The sequence below is a fragment of the Procambarus clarkii genome, chromosome 6 (genome assembly GCF_040958095.1).
Source record: "Procambarus clarkii isolate CNS0578487 chromosome 6, FALCON_Pclarkii_2.0, whole genome shotgun sequence".
NCBI lineage: Eukaryota > Metazoa > Arthropoda > Malacostraca > Decapoda > Cambaridae > Procambarus > Procambarus clarkii.
Window position 1 is genome coordinate 40,060,958 of NC_091155.1, and position 21,087 is coordinate 40,082,044.

Here is a 21,087-nt window from a genome sequence, read left to right on the forward strand (position 1 = left end):
AAAGTTCCAAAGTGTGTGTGTACAAAATGAAATCTTTAGGGAACCAGATACAATAAGAATTCCAGAGAACAACATAGAGCACATAGAGGTGTCTAGAGACGAAGTGGAAAAAATGCTCAAGGAGCTCGGTAAGAACAAAGCAGCTGGCCCAGATGGCGTTTCACCATGGGTTCTGAGAGAATGTGCATCTGAGCTCAGCATTCCACTTCACCTGATCTTTCAGGCATCCCTGTGTACAGGAATCGTAGCAGACGTGTGGAAACAGGCTAACATAGTTCCAATCTACAAAAGTGGCAGCAGGGAAGAGCCCCTCAATTATAGACCTGTATCATTGACAAGTGTAATAGTGAAAGTATTGGAAAAACTAATCAAAACTAAATTGGTAGAACACCTAGAGAGAAATGATATAATATCAGACAGACAGTATGGTTTTCGATCTGGAAGATCCTGTGTATCGAATTTACTCAGTTTCTATGATCGAGCCACAGAGATATTACAGGAAAGAGATGGTTGGGTTGACTGCATCTATCTGGACCTAAAAAAAGGCTTTCGACAGAGTTCCACATAAGAGGTTGTTCTGGAAACTGGAAAATATTGGAGGGGTGACAGGTAAGCTTCTATCATGGATGAAAAATTTTCTGACTGATAGAAAAATGAGGGCAGAAATCAGAGGCAATGTATCGGAATGGAGAAATGTCACAAGTGGAGTACCACAGGGTTCAGTTCTTGCACCAGTGATGTTTATTGTGTACATAAATGATCTACCAGTTGGTATACAGAATTATATGAACATGTTTGCTGATGATGCTAAGATAATAGGAAGGATAAGAAATTTACATGATTGTCATGCCCTTCAAGAAGACCTTGACAAAATAAGTAGATGGAGCACCACTTGGCAAATGGAATTTAATGTTAATAAATGTCATGTTATGGAATGTGGAATAGGAGAACATAGACCCCACACAACCTATATATTATGTGAGAAATCTTTAAAGAATTCTGATAAAGAAAGAGATCTAGGGGTGGTTCTAGATAGAAAACTATCACCTGAGGACCACATAAAGAATATTGTGCAAGGAGCCTATGCTATGCTTTCTAACTTCAGAATTGCATTTAAATACATGGATGGCGATATACTAAAGAAATTGTTCATGACTTTTGTTAGGCCAAAGCTAGAATATGCAGCTGTTGTGTGGTGCCCATATCTTAAGAAGCACATCAACAAACTGGAAAAGGTGCAAAGACATGCTACTAAGTGGCTCCCAGAACTGAAGGGTAAGAGCTACGAGGAGAGGTTAGATGCATTAAACATGCCAAAACTAGAAGACAGAAGAAAAAGAGGTGATATGATCACTACATACAAAATAGTAACAGGAATTGATAAAATCGACAGGGAAGATTTCCTGAGACCTGGCACTTCAAGAACAAGAGGTCATAGATTTAAACTAGCTAAACACAGATGCCGAAGAAATATAAGAAAATTCACCTTCGCAAATAGAGTGGTAGACGGTTGGAACAAGTTAAGTGAGAAGGTGGTGGAGGCCAAGACCGTCAGTAGTTTCAAAGCGTTATATGACAAAGAGTGCTGGGAAGACGGGACACTACGAGCGTAGCTCTCATCCTGTAACTACACTTAGGTAATTACACCAGAATTACATAATGGTTTGTTATGGTTTATAAAAATATAGATAGATGTATATAATGTATGTATACAGCGTAATAACAGCAAAAACACTTGTGCAGTGGGAGCTCGACTTACGATTTTAATCCGTTACCCGAATCGGGTCGTAAGTCATCGTAAGTCGAAACGAATTTTCCCATTAGAAATAATGGGAATTGAATTAATCCGTTTCACACTCCAAAAAATATTAACTTAAAAATACATTTTATACTGAATACAATTTTTTTTTCTAACTACACTACAGTACTGTACGTATGTTTCTCTTACCTTTATCGAGGACTCTTGTTGGTGTATGGAAAAAGGTGAGGAGGGGGAGGAAGAGAGGAGTTACTGTTTGAAAGAGGAGCCCCTTCCAGTATAACATCAGACACTGATGACTTCTCTCGGGTACTCTCTCTCCTACATTTTGCAGACATACCACTAGGACCTGGTTGTGGCTCACTGCTTGCTTGTCTTACTAAAAATCTGTCTAAAGACAATTGTTTTTCCCTACTTTTTAACACGGACCTGTGCCTTGGAACAGGGAAGAAGGGAAACCGGGTCAACCTAAAGCGCGCCCCCAGCCACAGAAACCATGGCGCGCAGATAACGGCAAAGAGCCGCAACTGGAAACAACGCATGATGCACCCCCGGCCTGACCAACCAAGCATCAACAACCCAAGGACCCCTCCAGAAAGTGGCAGACTCATTCTTCGCCAGAAAAGAAGGAGACTGCTGCATACGAACAAAGCTACCACCAGGACCAAAAGAGTAGAAACCCGTGTACCAGAGGAGAGCATGAAGCTCCCCGACCCCAGAGGCCAATGCCAACAGAAAAAAAAAGAGCCTTAGAAAAACAATCCTGAACCTAAGGGGCCAGGACAAACTGAGGAAGAGAGAGAAACGAGAGCACCCGGTTTAACAACCAGGACGCCTCAGGTGGAGCATGAGCAGGCCGGAGGTGAAACAACGGATGAGACAGCTTCCGGAATGGAGCAGAAATAACATCAACACTAAATACAACCTGCAGTGGCTCCGCCAGCACCGCACGATACGAGGCAACAGTATTCGGCATAAGATGACAGTCCTGGAACAACCACGAAAGGAAGGACAAGACAACCCAGAGACAGAAATTAATCTACAAAAGGATAAGAAATAATGGAAGGACCGCCAGGAAACTTCATACTGCAGCTGAGAGGAAGTATGCAGGTGGGACACCAGCAATGAAGCCACCTGCTCACCATACAAGTGCTGATAGACTTGAGTCAGAAGACCAGACGCAAAGACTCGAGGAGAAGATCGAACCAGTCACGTAACGGACCGGACCGATCTGCTGAAAGAGGGGGGAGCCGCAGGAAGACCCTCAGGTTCGGACTCCGACCAAGCAGCACCTGAAACCAAGGCTGGGCCGGCTACCATGGGGCCAGAAGGACAACTCTCCCTTGGTAAGTCTCCAGCGAGCTAGGACCTGGAGCAACAGTTGAACCGGGGTACAGAGGTACAGGTAACTACACATCGACCAGTCCTGCCTGAAGGCATCGACCAAGACGGCCTCGCAATCGGGGAAGGGCGCCACATACAATGGGAGATGCTTCAACAATGCCAACACGAAGAGGTCTACCTTTAGAGGCCCCTACGTTCGGCAGAGCCAACTGAACGAGTTGGCATTGACCATCCATTCCGTGGACAGGGGAATGAACCGAGAGAGGCAGTTCGCCAGGACGTTGAACACCCTGAGCGTGAACGGCCAGGAGAGCCAAACCCCGAGAACTCAGCAGACGAGTCACCTGAAGTGATCAGTCCAAAAGAGCTAAGGACTGCATTGAACCCCCAGCAGTTCACGCAATGAACCACTGAGCAGCAGTCCGAATGGAACCTGATTGTTGATCTTCGAGTGACCTGAACCCTCCGAGCAACATCTACACCATAGCGAATTCCCGCACCGTGCTGTGGGCCCGATGAAAGGACGGACCCCAGGTTGCCCCTGGCCAACCTGGTGAGCACTGGTCACAAAGCCCCAGTCAAGAGAGGATGCGTCCGTGAACACAATGAGCGAGGGCTCGGGTAGGCGCCAAGGCACAGATCCCCGAAAATCCTGAAGAGAAAGCTGGCAATGCAGCAACAGACGCAAGGCCCCTAGAGGCCGAACCCAGCGATCGAGAGAGAGAGAGAGAAGCGGAAGGGATGTCCCAGAAGGAACCAGAACAGCCGACGAAGCCACACCCAACCTGGCAGGTAGACTATCATGGCAAAGTTCAGGCTCCCGCACAAACCCTCAAACAACCGCTGCATGACCCGGGAGCCCCCCAGAAACTGGCACAGGCGGGACTGCAGCTGAAGCAGAGCCTCCAGAGGGAGAGATAAGGAAGTGGTTCGAGAGTCTCACACAAGACCCAGCTAAGACCGAACCTGAGAGGGAACTAGATGGGATGTCCCACAGTTCACCAGGAACCCGAACTCGATGAGCTGGGAAAGAACCAAATCCCTGGCGAGTAGACATGCGAACCGACTGGAAGCCCACACCAGCCTGTCTCAACGACCAGCTGGTCGTTGAGACAGGCCAGAACTCGAACCCCTAAAAGATGCAGACGGGCCACCACAACCCAGGTAAGGCGTGTGAAAATGTGAGATGCCAGATTTAAGCAGAAAGGAAGGCAATGAAGGCCATAACCCCGATGCCCCACAACAAAACCGAGCCAGTCCTTACACCCCGGATGAATTGGAATGTGCCAATGCACATCCCAGAGGTCCAGGGACACCATCCAAGAGCCCAGCTCCAAAAGAAGATGGGCCTGGGACAGCGTAGTCATCCGAAAGGAGGGGCAATAAACCCACAGGTTCAGACGGGACAAGTCCAGAATGAACCTGCGGTCTGCACAGTTCCATTTTGGAACCGGAATCAGGCGGGAAACCCACCAGAGGGACGAGGTTATTTTGACCATGCCTAAGCGAACCCACCCCGAGATGACCAGAGAGAGCGCAAGAAAAGAGGCCTGCCCCACCAACCCTAAACCTCCCAAAGGAGGACGGGGGAGGGGCACCCAACACCACCGCAGGCCGCACAAAACAACCCAAAAAGCCCACAAATGGTGGGACCAGGCGTGAGCAAACAGCGCGAACATCTCCCCATTTCCCCTGTCAATGCTCCTGACGTGAAAGGGCCAATGCTCCTTACGTGAAACCAACCTTCACACAGAGCAATCACCTCCCCCACCAGATGAAAACGGTTCCGAGGGCTGTGCAGGCTCCAAAACAAGCACCCCTGGCCTACCATGATTGGAGGAACCCCGAGCCCTAGCACAACCCTTCTGGGAAGACCCCCATGGAATCCCCGGAGAACCAACAAGTTTGACATGGGGCGACAACTGGAAGAAGCTGCCTGCAGATACTGCACCACCACAGACTCTGCAAGGACGCCAAGGACAAATAGGTGAAGAAAACCTGAGAGCCAGGGCCCATTACACGGAGGTAGTCAGCACCGCCTGCCGGCATGCGAGATGGGAAGCAAAAAACAGTGACACCTCATCCCGCAGGATCGAACAGCTTCAAAAGGGCAGACGACGCACGCACTGCCGAGACCAACATACCAGACCCAGGAGCGGCCCCAAGCTCCTCCATGTCCTCATCATACCAGTCTGAGGACAACTCGAGAAGAGAAAAGAACTGCAAGACTGACGCCAACAGGCCACGGGTGTGCAAGTCCTCAGCGACCAGTGCAGCCGAGAGGGTGGAAACCTGCACGTGAAGTCGCACAATGCTGACATCTTGAGGAAGGGCAGGGGCGAACAGGCACACATTAAGGTGCTCAAATTCGACCCCCAGAAAAACGTAGACCATCGTATGAGCCTCGCCCCACTCAAGCGTGTGGGACCGACAGAATATATGCCACGCCTCCAATGAGAAAAAGGGGCAGTTCGCAAGCCAGGACAACTCCGGAACCTCATATGGAACCCAGAAATGAAAAGATCCAAACATGAAAGAAGGATCCATTATGGAGGCATAATCCGGGTTGTGCAGGAGGTAAGCCGCACTGGCCTCTCGCACCACATAAGGTGGGATGCGGGAGGCCAAAAACCTCTGGAAGGATGGGACCAAAGAACCCAAGGGAGCACGGAACCGAACCCGGGAAGGGATTAACGTCAAATCCAACTCATACGAGGAGGAAGGAAAAGAAAACCCCATTCCCTGTAACATCAAGCCCCCACTTGGAGGGTACAAAACCCAAGCATGGTCCAACGAGGGCCCAAGGCCCCCAAGTCAACCCCCTCCCTCGCCCCAGGAACCTCCCTATGACGACCCAGGGCCGAGCTGTCCTCCAAGGCCCCTGCCTCAAAAGAAAAGGCAGGAGCAATCGAAAAAGCAGGAATGAAGAGGGTCCACTGGTCAGATCCAGAAGCTCCGGCTGGAGGAACATGCTCGAATGCCTCCGTTGCCACACTGGAAGGGGCATTCCCCGAAACTGCCCGAGTCTCAACAACAGCTAAACCCTGCCCCGACTCTGAAACCCTCAGATGCTTCGGCACTGAAGAAGGAGAGGAGGACCAGGACGAACAACAGAAGGAGAGGAGGACCAGGACGAACAACAGAAGGGGAGGAGGACCAGGACGAACAACAGAAGGGGAGGAGGACCAGGACGAACAACAGAAGGGGAGGAGGACCAGGACGAACAACAGAAGGGGAGGAGGACCAGGACGAACAACAGAAGGGGAGGACGACCAGGACGAACAACAGAAGGGGAGGAGGACCAGGACGAACAACAGAAGGGGAGGAGGACCAAGACGAACAACAGAAGGGGAGGAGGACCAGGACGAACAACAGAAGGGGAGGAGGACCAGGACGAACAACAGAAGGGGAGGAGGACCAAGACGAACAACAGAAGGGGAGGAGGACCAAGACGAACAACAGAAGGGGAGGAGGACCAAGACGAACAACAGAAGGGGAGGAGGACCAGGACGAACAACAGAAGGGGAGGGACAAGGGGGTGCAGACTGAACCAAAGTCAAAGCGACTAGCACCCCTAAGTCCGGGTCCCTATAACCAAAACGGGGCAGTCTTGGGGCATCCGGGATAGCAAGCAACGTAGTGCTCTGCAGCAACCTAAACCAAGCATGCAGTGCCGAAGCTTCCTGCATCCAAATATAATGATCTGCTTGATGGGGTTCTGGGAGTTCTTCTACTCCTCAAGCCTGGCCCGAGACCAGGCTAGACTTGTGAATCAAACGAATCAGTGGACTGGGTGTACTGGAGTACAAACAAGGAACAAAACTCACAGGACTCCGGGTTGAAGGTGTTACCAACCTAACAGGCTAGATGACGGAGGCAAAACTGGTGAGTGTCACCCTGAGACAAGGGGACAGAGCAACCTTTAAACTCGCACAAAGAGAGAGGGGACCCAGGGATCGCATCCATTGGATCAAAGAGCCTCCATAGGGTTTCCCAGGACTCTTAGTCGTGTAATCTCGCTAAGGGAAGCCCAGGCAGGGTACTGCTAACTGGCGCCTTTAGTTACCAACCAAACTGCTAAAGCTGAACCCCTGGGACGTGTACACTTACGGGGGTTTAGTGGAGGACCAACAAGATATAAATGGGTGTGACCAAAACCAAGGGGCAGATCCCCACCAGGCAGGAAAACAAAAACAAAAGAAAACCCCCCCGCAAGAGGACAACATGCCCAGGCGGAACAGAGCCAGCCACTATGAGAGTTGAAAACTAGCTGCACAGTACCCTGCGCCCTAACCAGTGACAAAACTACCCCCCTACCCAGAGGCAAACAGTGGTGCATGAAACACCGTAGCTGACTCCAAGGGCAGTCAATCACCAAGCAGCAAAAGACCTTGCAGAGGTAGACCCCAAGGTGACTTGTGGAAGGTGGCCCCCAAGCCCCAAGGGCAGTACTTACAGGGCACCTAGGGAAGGGGGACCATAGGCACATGCAGTTCAAGCTCTTGTGAAATAATTCCTGGCTCATGCACCACCACTTAGTACCAAAAGGCACAGAACTGGAAACACAGGAGCCAGAGGTACACGACCTTGCCAGTTCACATCAGCCACAGAACTGCAGGGTGGATTGCCTGCACGGGGGGGTCTGGGGCTTCCCCTTCCCCCTCCTGGGAAGGGGGCGTTGCGCAGACAGCGTCACGGTGATGTGGTGTTCTCATGCTCGTTTGTTCATTTTCATTTGGGGAGTTCTGTCCACTAGATCGACTTTCAGTAGCAATATTTTAACCAGAATAGGGGTTTGTTTTGGGGCGCTTACCTTTCTGGGTGCCTGATCTGGTCGATAGCAGACATAGAATGCTTCCAACCACAATGGAAAATTTCTATAGGCCATTGCTCCTTGTGCCTCTCCAGGGGGCCAGGTTCTGGCTCGTGGTCCCAGTAGGCCTAGAACTCCATGTGCGTTGATTGATGCCAGGGTCTAATATATTCATATCAGCCCGTTTAACTCCAGTGAGCCGAAGGGGCTCCCCCAGAAAATACCACTGTATTCAGCCAAGAATATTTATTTATTTATTTACATATATACTGTACAAGAAGGTACATTGGAATTGCGAGGATACATAGCATAGTAATTACAATCTTGTAAAGCCACTAGTACGTGCAGCGTTTCGGGCAGGTCCTTAATCTAAGAAAATTTTAAGTAGGTAAATACTAGCAAAATTTTAAAAAGTGATAAAGTTACATAGCAAGAAAAAATAAAAGATGAGAGAAAATTGTAGGTATATTAAAGCACATAGGTAGCTCAGATTGATTGCAATGACAGCTTGAATGGTAGTTTAACAAAAATTAGTAGGCACAATACAGCATATGGCTAGCACATAAAAGAAGACAGCAATGAACACAATGATAAAGTTGTTTGGATTAAGTACATAAAGATTGGGAGATTGGGTACAGTAACACTAGACAGAGCAAATTTAGAGCTCAGTGTAGGAAGACAGTGTACATTTGGAGAGCTTTGAGACGATCCCAAATTATTGGGATCGTCTCAAAGTTCTCCAAATGTACTCACTAGAAAGGAGATGAGAGAGATACCAAATAATATACACATGGAAAATACTGGAGGGACAGGTCCCAAATCTGCACAGTAAAATAACAACGTACTGGAGTGAACGACATGGAAGAAAATGCAGAATAGAACCAGTGAAGAGCACAGGTGCCATGGGCACAATCAGAGAACACTGTAGGAACATCAGTGGTCCACGGTTGTTCAACGTCCTACCAGTGAGCATCAGAAATATTACAGGAACAACCATGGACATCTTCAAGAGGAAACTAGATTGTTTCCTTCAAGGAGTGCCAGACCAACCGGGCTGTGGTGGGTATGTGGGCCTGCGGGCCGCTCCAAGCAACAGCCTGGTGGACCAAACTCTCACAAGTCAAGTCTGGCCTCGGGCCGGGCTTGGGGGAGTAGAAGAACTCCCAGAACCCCATCAACCAGGTATCAACCAGGAAACTACGAAGATGAAATTAGGTACTTTTTGTTTTTGTTTTTGAATGAGGCAAAAGTTTGACAGCTTTTCAATTCACTAGGGAGTGAGTTCCATAGACTAGGTCCCTTTATTTGCATAGAGCGTTTACACAGATTAAGTTTGATCCTGGGGATATCAAAGAGATATTTATTTCTGGTGTGGTGATAATGGGTCCTATTACATCTGGGGCATGTTGTCCTCTTAGGTGGAGGTTGTCCTCCTAGGTGCCTATATATATATATATTTTTTTTTTTTTTTTTTTTTTGAGATATATACAAGAGTTGTTACATTCTTGTACAGCCACTAGTACGCGTAGCGTTTCGGGCAGGTCCCTGGAATACGATCCCCTGCCGCGAAGAATCGTTTTTTCATCCAAGTACACATTTTACTGTTGCGTTAAACAGAGGCTACAGTTAAGGAATTGCGCCCAGTAAATCCTCCCCGGCCAGGATACGAACCCATGACATAGTGCTCGCGGAACGTCAGGCGAGTGTCTTACCACTACACCACGGAGACTGTATAAAATATATAGGCACCTAACCCATCATAATGGGACAAATGTGACTGGAAAAAGGTGAATCCTTGTGCACCTGAGAAGGAACCTTGAACCCCCAACCACAGAGCCTATAGAGGAGTCACTGACCCATGCAAAACTCAGGGCAGGGCATCCTTTCTCTGGAGGCCGGCCTGTCAGGGCAGGGGGCAACACCAGCCAGTACCTAGAAAAGGGTAACCCCGGATACATGCAGCTCGAGATATGCAGTTAACCTCAGTTAACTGCTAAGCGAGTTAACCAAGTTAACTGCTAAGCGAGATAACCAAGTTAACTGCTAAGCAAGTTAACCAAGTTAACTGCTAAGCGAGTTAACGAAGTTAACTGAGTGAGCAGTTAACGAGGTTCACACAACAAGTAAGGCTTGTAGACATGTGCTTGTGAAGCAAATACTTCAAATTGGAACAAAATACAAGGAGATGAGCCCCTGAAGGATAATGTCCAAAAGATGGCCAGCACTTATTTGGAAAGAACTGGGACCCAAAGGGTTAGCAGCAACTGGGAGCGGTAACAACTACTGTTGCACCGTGCAATTGACTGAGGTGGCTCACTGACTGAGCCATGAGCTCCCAGTGCTACTATCTGATGGTGAGCAGTTGGAACTTGAGGGTGAACTATCTGACTACTGGTCAGATCATTTGACAAGTTGTTGTGTCACAACTTTGATGAGCTGCAATGAATTTGTTCAAGTTGTTGTGTGTTTTGTCTCTCCCTACCTTGTTGATGGCTGCCATTGTGGCGAGGGTGATCACAATTCCCGAGCTCTCTGCGCCTCTGAGGGGAGGGCCAGGTTCTGGCCTCTGATCCCTGGTGGGCTTGTATTGACTCGCTAGAGTCTGGTGTGACTGGATAGGTGAGGAGTTAACCAGAGCACCTAGCAACAGGAAGCAACCTTGGAACCCTCCTAGAAAAGTGCATCATACAAATGGCTCCTGAAGGCATCTCCAGTTGCAATGAATCTGTTGATACAACATATTGGTCCTGTATAGTTTGGCAAATTAAGGTTGCACTTACATAAAATAAGTTGACTTGAAAAGTTCTACAAATTTTAATTTCCTTACCTTGTAAACGCTGAATTCTTTTAAGCCTGAAGACTTCTTTGATGAGTTCTTCGGGATAATGTCCAAGAATTGCCATGGAGAATAGAGTACTTGATAGAAAATGTGGATATATATCTACTTCGCCATTGTAAACAAATTCCATGAGAGATTTATCAACTATTTTGAATAAATCTTCATTACATTGATGGTTTACATGGCTAAATGCCCAAAGTACTCGAGACAGATCTCTCAAGCGTACAGTTTGTGAAGGAGCTCTCAAGTGTTGGATTACTGTGTGTTCTAGTTTAGTGAAGACTTCATGTTGGTATATGCAGCTGTTAGCATAGAGAGCCAGAGTGTGAGAAACAACTTGAGGAGAAAGAGTGTTTATATCTGTGTGCAGTATAAAAGTATTCAAAGCAGACATAACTTTGCTATCTCTGTATTTTGCTGCACGAATGAGTTTCATCATTGCAACAACACCATATGATTCTAGGTCACACAGGGAGAAGCATTCCCTAATTTTAGATTCCAGATGATGTGCAGTTTTATGTATAAATGGTGACGATTCATTCATTTTAAAATTAGATTTAAATATACCAGCTGCTGCTATGCCAGCATCTTGAAAAGGTAAATCTTGATAACAAGTATCCAACTTTCTCACTAGTTTCTCAACAAAATCATTTGAAATTTTTTTTTTCTTACCAATTCCCACATAATGAAGAACTTGCACCAAATGTTGAGGCTGAAGTGAATTTATGTGCTTCTCAAATAATGCCATGAACATGTCATACTGCTTCTTTCTGTAGATATTATTTCCATACAATATTAACAGAATGTCAAACAAATCCAAACACTGTTCAATATTCGCTACCCATGCTCGTTTTTCACATTCCAAGTCAATAAATCCAGCAATTTTCACTAAAAACTTTGATGTGTTAATATTTATTTCTTTTAATGTTTCAGCAAAATGTCTTAGTTCATCTCTGGTCATGTAGGATACACTTTCGCCTATTTTTCTCTTTACTGTCATCATGAGGGATTTCTTGGATATAATGTCTTGCAAAATAGAATGGTCTGATACTGAATATAATGAAAAAAGTTTCAGGACATCATTTGCTTTTGGTAGTAAACTATGGGAAATAACAAGCAACATTTGATGCACAGCATAAGCATCATTGCACACATTGCTGCTACACTGATCAGCACCTGGAATGTCAGCAACTAAACACTTGGTGTTAGTTCGCAAATATTGTTGTACTTTATAGCTCAGCGTGTCTTCCTCAGAAAATGAAGTCTGTTTAGATCTAGTAGCATACTGGCATACATGAGAAAGGTTGTAGGGTAGAGGAATGATACTTGAATTACAAAACTTTTTATGCTTTTGGAGGGCAGTGTGGATTTGCCCAATTCTAAAGGTTTTTGCTATTACTCTTAACATTTCTGCTGCTCTTGTATTTTACATACAACTGATGAATCTTGAATCCAATGTCATTCTGTGAATCTGAAAAGAAAGGTCAAAATGTATATCATATACAGTACACTAAAGTATGTACAACATATTACCACCACCTCATTTCCCATTTTCAGCCTCATTACATAGTCTATTCACTCTCCAGGTCTGCCCATCTTCTTGCTCCTCTTCCCTTCCTTCTACCCTCAAATTCACTTGAATTCCCCCTCTTTACCATTCAATCACCATTCATTCATATACTGAACAAGATCAAACCAGTTCATTATACACTCATCAATCTGGCAATTTACTAGCTCAAATTAAGACAAAACAGGAAATAAGTAATTATCGAAAGAAGGCACCAAGCCAGGAAGGCTACATAGCACCATCAAATGTGCAGGATATTCGAAAGGCACTAAATATCACTAAGAATACTAATACAGAACACAAGCGCATAAGGCAAATGATATCAAAGGAATCTGATTCAACCAAGGATTCTATCGAGGGACAAGTGACCGCACAGCGAGAGACAGTCGTGAAGCAAGACACACGCACGTCCTGGAAGTCTGGACATTCAACAAGGATATGCTCGACCGTATAAGGGACAATTCAGCTTGGACAATATGGAGCAGGGCAGCGCTCCATTAAGTGCCCACGAGTTAAACGTGTGTGGCCAATATGTAACCTCACCAGAGCCGTTTCCCACCGCCGGATACGGTGGTAGGAGGAAAGCTATGGGGGACACTCTACCCTTAAGAGCATGCAGTTTGTTACCAGTAACAGAAGAGCAATGACCCTGCTAACATGCAAGGATTGAGGAATGAATAACTGGATAGAAGTCAGAGTAAGTAACACCTTTACAGGAGATGGGACAAGTGCGGACAGCCTCCTTAGCGGTAGCATTTGCACACTCATCTAAGGAAACACCAATATGGCAGGGAACCCAGCAAAACTCCACTGTCTTAAACCTGCTGAAGATGAGAAACAGCCAACATTGAATTTAGACACTATCACAGGATGGACTGAATTGAATGACTCCAGAGCCACAAGGGCACTGCGAGAGTCGACCACAACAACAAAGGAAGATTGACTGCGAGAAAACAGTTAATGGAGAGCATACAAAATAGCATATAGTTTATTTTTTATTTATTTACTAGCAGTACCCAGCCACACGCTGCTGTGGCTCAGCAAGGCATGTGCGTTGCTGAGCCACAGCAACCTTCCCTGTCCCCCAGTCCTCCCCATCAATCCCCCTTCAACCGACTCCTCGGCCACCCAACCATTTCCCTCTCCACCGTCCCCTCATCCTCCCCACCATTCCCCACTCCACCATCCCCTCTTCCTTCCCACCATGCCCCACTCCCCTGTCCCTTTGTCCTCTCCACCATTCTCCATTCCCCCATCCCCTTGTTCCCACCATCCCAAACTTCCCCGTCCCCCTTGTCCTCCCCGTCCCCCTTGTCCTCCCCCACCATTACCTCCTCCCTTGTCCCCTCGTCCTCCCCAACATTTCTCACTCCCTTCCCCTCGTCATCCCCACCATTCCCCACTCCCTCGTTCGATGCCTTCCCAAACGGTCTGATGTTCCCATCAGAAAATTGGGAACATCAAGTGATCATATGTTCCCATCACTGAACTATAAGAAAAGTTAAAAAATGAAATGAAAATATGAAAAAATAAAAAAATAAACTGTACTCACAAAATGAATAGTATGGTAAACAACACAGCTGAATTCCAATGCAATTCACACAAAATAATTAAATCAAAATTAAAATAGATCAAAATCTATGAAAATTCAGTTTATCAGTGCAATCAGAAACATTGAAATACAATTGTAACATATTTAGTATAGCATGTGTGTTGCTGTTACATGCAACAAATGGCGCTGTTTGTCAAGAAAAGCATAGTTTTACCAGTCCCAGTTGTGGTAAAGCTGTGGTAAATCTTCGAAACCTTGGTAAAGAGGTTTCGAAGATTTCCCTCACATGAAAAACACTGTTTTACAGAAAAAGCATGTTTTTTTTCCCATCATAGATGTGATATTCATATAATATGTATATAAAAACCTGGCCGGATGCGAATGGAACGTTGTGTGAAAATTTCAAAGCAATCGGTGAAGTACTTTCGGAGATTAGCGATTTTGAACAAACGAACATTTCCATTTTTATTTATATAGATTTATATATACAAGAGTTCTTACATTCTTGTACAGCCACTAGTACGCGTAGCGTTTCGGGCAAGTCCTTAATCCTGTGTTTCCTGGAATACGACCTCGCGAAAAATCTTTTAACAACCAGGTACTCATTTTACTGTTGAGTTAAACAGAGGCTACAGTTAAGGATTTGTGCCCAGTAAATCCTCCCCAGCCTGGATATAAACCCAGAATAAAGCGCTTGCGAAATGCTAGGCGAGCGTCTTAACCACTTACACCACGGGGACTATAGAAGTTTTGCCGTGAAGGTGCTAGTCTCTAGAGGCAGGCGACACAAATAGGTGTGGTCATGAAAAACATCCTACCCTGTCTGCAGTCTTGTAACCATCGGTGAAGATGAAAATGAAGTGGGAATGTGAAGAAAAGTGTGCAAGGAAAAGGTGTTTCAAAACTGTAGGAGGGGTAAAAGCTTTAGTCATGTGGGTCAAGGATTTACAAAACTTAGGAAGGAGGACCCTCCATGGGGGCAAGGAGGGAACAACATGAGAAACATTGTTAACATGAACTGAAAAGAGAACCTTGCAAGCGAGACAACCGTACAGAAAGGGGTAGGTGGTGAAAGGGAACAGGGACCACAGGAGTGGTAAACGTCAAAGTAAGATATAAGTGAGAGTGAGGGTGTTATAGGGACCGTGCAAGGGAACGAAGACAGAAGCAATCACTGCGATCCTGTAGAGACAGGATGCCAGTTTTAACATACACGCTTAGGGTAGGAGTCGAACGAAAGGTACCAGAGCTGAGGCGTAACCCAGTACAGTATGGTGCAAAGCATCAAGATGGCGAAGAGTAGAAGAAGAGGCAGACAAGTAAGTAAGACAACCATAATTGAGTTTAGACAGCATGAGCGATGAATGTAAAGAGAGGAGCATGCACCTAGCAGCTCCCCAGGAAGCATGGGACAAGACCTTAACACTTTGGCGTACCCCGCGTGCCACCCTTCAACTGTGCGATTTGGGTCCCAGGGTTTCACGGGAGCGCGCGTAAATTCTGAAAAGTGTATACTCTCTTCAACTTTGTCACCTTAATTCTCGTCCTACGAGATTAAATTTGGTATCATTGTGTTCGCAATAGAATTCTCTACAGCACTAAATGCATATAAACTCCAAAAGCCTAGCTAATTACCCGCAGCAAACAGAGAAAGTGTGAACGAGTTACCCAGGAGCGCGCAAACGCGATAAAATGTTTTCACTATTTTCACTCTGGTCACCTCAATTTTTGTCCTAGGTCTTTCATTTTGGTCTCAATGGGTTCGCAATAGAATTCTCTAGAGGAACATTAGCATATAAAATAAAAAACCTGGTCACGCTCCAACCGCCGACGAGTTGAAGATGGGCCACACGTTAGCCGCGTATGAGCGCTCAGATGCCTTTCAGCTACACTCCCAATTCCCGCCCTTTTCACGCCTTTCTTTCGCAATTTTCTTCCTGGAAGGGCCTTGTTCATGATCACTATCCATCGTGGAGTAAGCGTAGATAGTTTCTAAAGCCGCAGTAAGAAATATAGCCACGGAAAATAGCCGAAATGTTCACACGTTTCAGATGCGAGGGGAGGCGACACCGGTCACAACAGTGGAGCGAAAACAATGGGCCGACGGCGTGTGCCGAGCCGCCTGTGGGCCACGAGGCGCAACAAAGAAAATGGGAAGACATCGGCGCGCATTTTAAAACCAGTCCCCAAAAAATCGGATAAAAACCTGATTTTTGGCGATTATTTAAAGTGGATGACGCAATGTTGCGTCATGCCCGTCATTACCGACAGTAAATGGATGACGCAATGCTGTGTCATGCCCGGGCGAAAGTGTTAAGTTTAGGGCCTTAGAGCATTTAATGCGGAGGTAAGAGATATGGGGCAACCAAGACAATGTCAAAGATTAACCCCAAAAGCTTAGCAAAATCTTTGTACAAGAGGGGATTACTATAAAGAGACAAAGGGGGATGAGGAATGACCTGCTTTCAAGTTAAAGTCACAGCACAAGTTTTAGTTGTAGAAAACTTGAGGCTATGATTGGTGGCCAGGACGACACGGCATTAATTGCAAGTTGAAGCCGCCATTGAAGGAAAAGCGAGTCATCACCTCGACAGCCAAGGGTAAGATCGTCAACAGAGAGATGAGAAAAATGCCAGGGAGAAGGGAGGAAAGAAGACCATTGAGGAAAACCAGGAAGAGTAGTACTCAGAACACTAACCTTTGAGTACATCTTCATATTGCTGAAAAGAAAGAGAGAGAGTGGTACCATGTCTCACTCTAAAGGAACAACTAGAGAGAAAGCTTTGGCAGAAGAGAGGGAGATTACCATGAAGGCCAAAAGAACAGAGTTGGTACATAATATGGTATCTCCAGGTGGTGTCATATGCCTTTTCCACGCCATAAAGAACAGTAACAACACAGGTCTTCGCAGCAAAGGCAGTACAAATACAGACCAAGTTCACCAAGGCATCAGTCATGTTGCGACACTTGTGAAAGTCAAATTGAGAAAGGGTGAGATGTTAATAGTGTTCCAAGAACCACATCAGACGAACATTGACCATACTTTCTGAGTTTGCAGACGCAACTCGTGAGAGCAATGGGGCGGAAATCCCATACTTTCCATGTTTCAGTACGTAAGTACTGAAACATGCATGGAGGGAGATGGCAAAGCATCTCATAATGAATATCAAATGAGCCTGCTGCTATAGAACCGCAGAGGGTTTGGGGAAGACTGGAGTTCTGAGAGACCAGGGATCGATTTAGGGAAGCTGGAGATGTGTGCAAAAACCTAAGAGACAAGATTCAAGAAGGGGCTTACGAGTAAGGAAAGATGGAGGAAGATGAGAACCAGAGCAAACAGTCGAAAAGTGGAAACCCAGTTCAGTCGCAACCGACATCGGATCCAACACAATAGAACCACGAAGGTGAAGAACTGGCGAGACATCTGGAGCAAACTTACCCGCCATCTTACGGATTTTCTTCCAGATCTGGGACAAAGGAGTATCAGTCGTAATGGTGGAGACACATGATTTATCATACGTAAAATCCATAAGATTTAGACATATGATAAAATCCACTAATATTACACTGAAGAATAGACATTGTCAAAAATAGAAAGAACAGAAACCGAGAACAAGGGAGAAACAAAGGCAATCATGAACACAGAATACTAAGTAAGACTAGAATCAGGATCAGTGAAATTGGGGTTATGGGGCATAGGTAAATCTAGCAAAGTCGATGGAGTCAAGGGAGCGGAATGATGGGCCAGAGGCGGACTGACAGAGTCCGGAGTGGAAGAAGGCATCGGAGAGGAGGGTCAAGTGAATCAGGGGAAGAAAGGACAGCAACAGGGGAGTGCACTTCATCTGGGGCAGCATCCGAGAGAGAATCAAGGACCAAGGGAATCTCCATAGCTGGAATAGATGACTCTGCCACTGAAATGGTAGGGGATGCAGGGAGAGAATCGGAAGGTAAGGAATAGGGCGAAGCCTTCTTACCCGCCAGGGAGGAAGAAGGGGGATGAGCCAGGTTTACTTTTCTGACGGAGACAGACAGGCATACCAGCAGCAATGTACTGGGTGACAGCCTCTACAGTCTTAACAGGAGAAGAAGAATGGGAACGGTCAACATGAAGATTGCTGGGAGAAGGATGGACAATGACCTGGACGGACAGGTGGTGAGGAGGACCAAAAGGCAGAGGGAAGGGCTGAGAAGGCAAAGAGGGGCACAGAAGGCAGGGAAGACTTGTAGTGAAGGAAACACCAGATGGAGAACCAGGAGGAAGTTGTTGCTGCTCTACAGCATGTTTTTAATGTTTTAACACCAGTTTTGTAGAAGTGCCAATAAAATAAATAATGTATGTTTAATATTAGCGACCATTTACTTTTTATTCCTGTGAGTGGTTGTCATAGAGGCCCCAGCACACTGGTTTGCCCAGGGGCACATAATGCTGTTAAGATGGCCCTGGTAACTAGAACCACAAAATTGATAGGGAAGAATTCCAGAGATTTGGAACTTCAAAAAGAAGAGGTCACAGATTTACACTAAACAAAGCTGTGGAAGAAAGAAAAGATAATTCACTTAGTCTTAGTGTTTTTTCCTGCCCGAAATGCTTTGCGTAATAGTGTCTTTAGGCATTGTATGTACTAGCTCTATCTATAAATCCATCAACTATTGTATATCACCTTGTATGTATGTACCTTACCTGAATACATTTGTATTTGTTGTATTTGTACACAGTAAAGGAGGAAATGTAGATGTTTATCTCTCAGAATGTCCGGTAATACGTTTATTGCTTGTGATGTGTATCTACGTAAATAAATAAATAAATGTTTATTCAGGTAAGGTACATACAAAAGATTTTACAAAAATGGATAGATTTACAGATAGAGCTAGTACATACAATGCCTAAAGACACTATTACGCAAAGCGTTTTGGGCAGACGTATGTATTAATGAATGTATTAACACGATGTACTGAACGGGGTGAGAATAGCTTGAGCTACCCCATCCTTTTGTGTGTATTTTACCTCAATAACCTTATTTCAGTTTCAATTTCTATTTCTAGAGAGTCAGTAGATAGACGGGGGTAGAAATAGCCTAAGCTACTCTATCCCTTTGAGATGTATTTCTTTCTTGTCTCAATAAACATACTTGAACTTGAACTTGAGTCAGTATAGGGTCCTGGCCGAGTGGTCACCGGTACCCGACCTCCTCCTAGCTCACGCCCCGTTAATTTCCACTTGTATAAACGATAAAATTAAATTATTTTCAAGAAATGAAGAAATAAATTTATAAATTAATCCACTATATGTGTTAACATAACATATTAGATATTCTTTTTTTATATTTTATAGTTTCGTTATTAATAATGACATTTTTAATATAGCATTTGTTATGCATATTATTTCATTCTGTTGTATTATCAGTGGCACAATAATATTTAAATTACCAAGTTATTGGCACTGAATTATTGTAGTAAATACGTTCTGAGTGTGAAGGCACTCACATATGTACATATACAACATATGTGTGTGTATGTAATATAAGTATAGATATTCTAGAGGTTAGTTAATAGTGGCTTTAGGCATTGTATGTACTAGCTCTATAAATCTATCAATTTTTGTAAAATCTCTTGTATGTATGTACCTTACCTGAATAAACATTTATTTATTTATTTACTTTATAGGTGTATAGGGACCAGTGCGGGCGCCATGGCCAGCGGCTACCACAGGCTCCTTCACAGGCTCCCCAGAGGCTACTCTCTCGCCTTTGCTTATGGCTCTGGAGTCTTCAAACAACTTGGCCACAAGAATGTCAGAGTAAGTTGTATATAACAACATGCACGGGGGGAAATGTCATTGTTAGAAGCGCTAGTATTCCATGGACATGTCTGCCGAAGGTCCTGGAGGGTCTTGGTAGACTTCTAATTGTTGTTTTGGAGCTGGGAAATAAGACATTTTTTCAAGGTTCTTTAATGGTTTCATGATTTCTGGGTTACTCTTCACTTGTGTGCACAATTTTGTACATCTCTGAACATCTCTGAACAGAACAGAACAGAACATCTCTGCTATAACAATGTCTCTGGCTGTCCCAAGTGACAGGGCCAGATCGGTCCATAGAATTACCCCAATCACCCAAATCAGGCCAAAACTACCCAAAACGTATTAGCATTACGTAAGTAATGAAGAAATATGGTATATTTACTTACTATAATGTTGGTGCTACACGTAGAACATGATCAAATCTATTTTTTCTCTGAAATAATCTAATTTCATAACGAAATGAGACGTAAATATGTGAGAGGTGACGCCATAGGAAGTCGACGGTCCAAGCGACAATTGTGTGGAGCGACTTATCCAAGAAATATGGTCGCCAGGAGAGTGTTTGCTGCCATATCAGCCTCCTGTACACAGTGATCCAGTCCTTTTCGTTCATTGAACACCGAACCCTACACGCCCTCTGATATATTGCTTAATTAACAAATATTCACAAATAAAGATTATATTTGTATATGTTATCAGAAAGGCAGATATAAAATAGTTTTTGTGAATCCATCACAGAGATTATACCTTATTAGAGAGGAAAAATATTCATACTTTAAACAAGGCTTCGTGGCCGACGCTCTCCTTACCGATATGGGAACTATGACCTTCCGAAGATCAATGTTAATTTAATCTAGATATTGTAATAAACGAAGTTTTCTATGTCATCATAAAGACATAAATATAAGCTGCATGTTAATACTTTGGCATAAATATAACTGAATTGAAAGTCCGGACACATGAATAGTCGCATTAGGTGAAAGGAAATGTACCCAACCATTTCCATTTACCCAACCAGTTTGTGCACCCTATACTCATCCTCTGTGCGGTAATTTATTGTGCATCCCATACTCATCTTGTTACCAGTAGTTTGTGCAACCCATACTCATCCTGTGACCCGTAATTTATTGTGCATCCCATACTCATCCTGTTACCGGTAGTTTGTGCAGCCCATACCCATCCTGTGACCTGTAATTTATTGTGCAACCCATACTTATCCTGTGACCTGTAGTTTATTGTGCAGCTAATACTCATTCTGTGAGTCATAGGACATTGCGCAACCCTTTCTCATCGTGTGAATCTTTGTTTACTTTGCTCTCCATATTCATCCTCTGCGCGATAGTTTCTTGTGCAACCCATACCCATGATGTGAGTGGTAGTTTATTGTGTACCCTATATTCATCCTGTGAG

The 21,087-nt window shown here is 45.0% G+C and overlaps 2 protein-coding genes across 3 annotated transcripts in view; one reads left to right on the top strand and one right to left on the bottom strand.

The window, feature by feature from the left end:
• The window catches only part of LOC123754124 (uncharacterized), a 33,765-nt gene extending 14,681 nt beyond the window's left edge, over nucleotides 1-19,084 (bottom strand). The window contains exons 1-2 of one of the 2 annotated variants that reach the window (XM_045736322.2): nucleotides 19,007-19,084; nucleotides 10,744-12,226 (exon numbers count right to left, since the gene is read on the bottom strand). In XM_045736322.2, coding sequence (XP_045592278.2) covers nucleotides 10,744-12,163 — 1,420 coding nt within the window. In that variant the 5' untranslated portion in view covers nucleotides 12,164-12,226; nucleotides 19,007-19,084. Of the gene's footprint in view, nucleotides 1-10,743; nucleotides 12,227-18,882 lie in introns of both variants that reach the window. The other variant, XM_069308682.1, reaches the window with a different exon arrangement.
• Nucleotides 19,085-19,553: 469 nt separating this feature from the next.
• The window catches only part of LOC123754125 (phosphatidate cytidylyltransferase, mitochondrial), a 158,497-nt gene continuing 156,963 nt past the window's right edge, over nucleotides 19,554-21,087 (top strand). Inside the window, exon 1 of the mRNA XM_045736323.2 lies at nucleotides 19,554-19,674. Within this exon, the coding sequence (XP_045592279.1) occupies nucleotides 19,567-19,674 (108 nt within the window). The 5' untranslated portion in view covers nucleotides 19,554-19,566. The remainder of the gene's footprint in view (nucleotides 19,675-21,087) is intronic.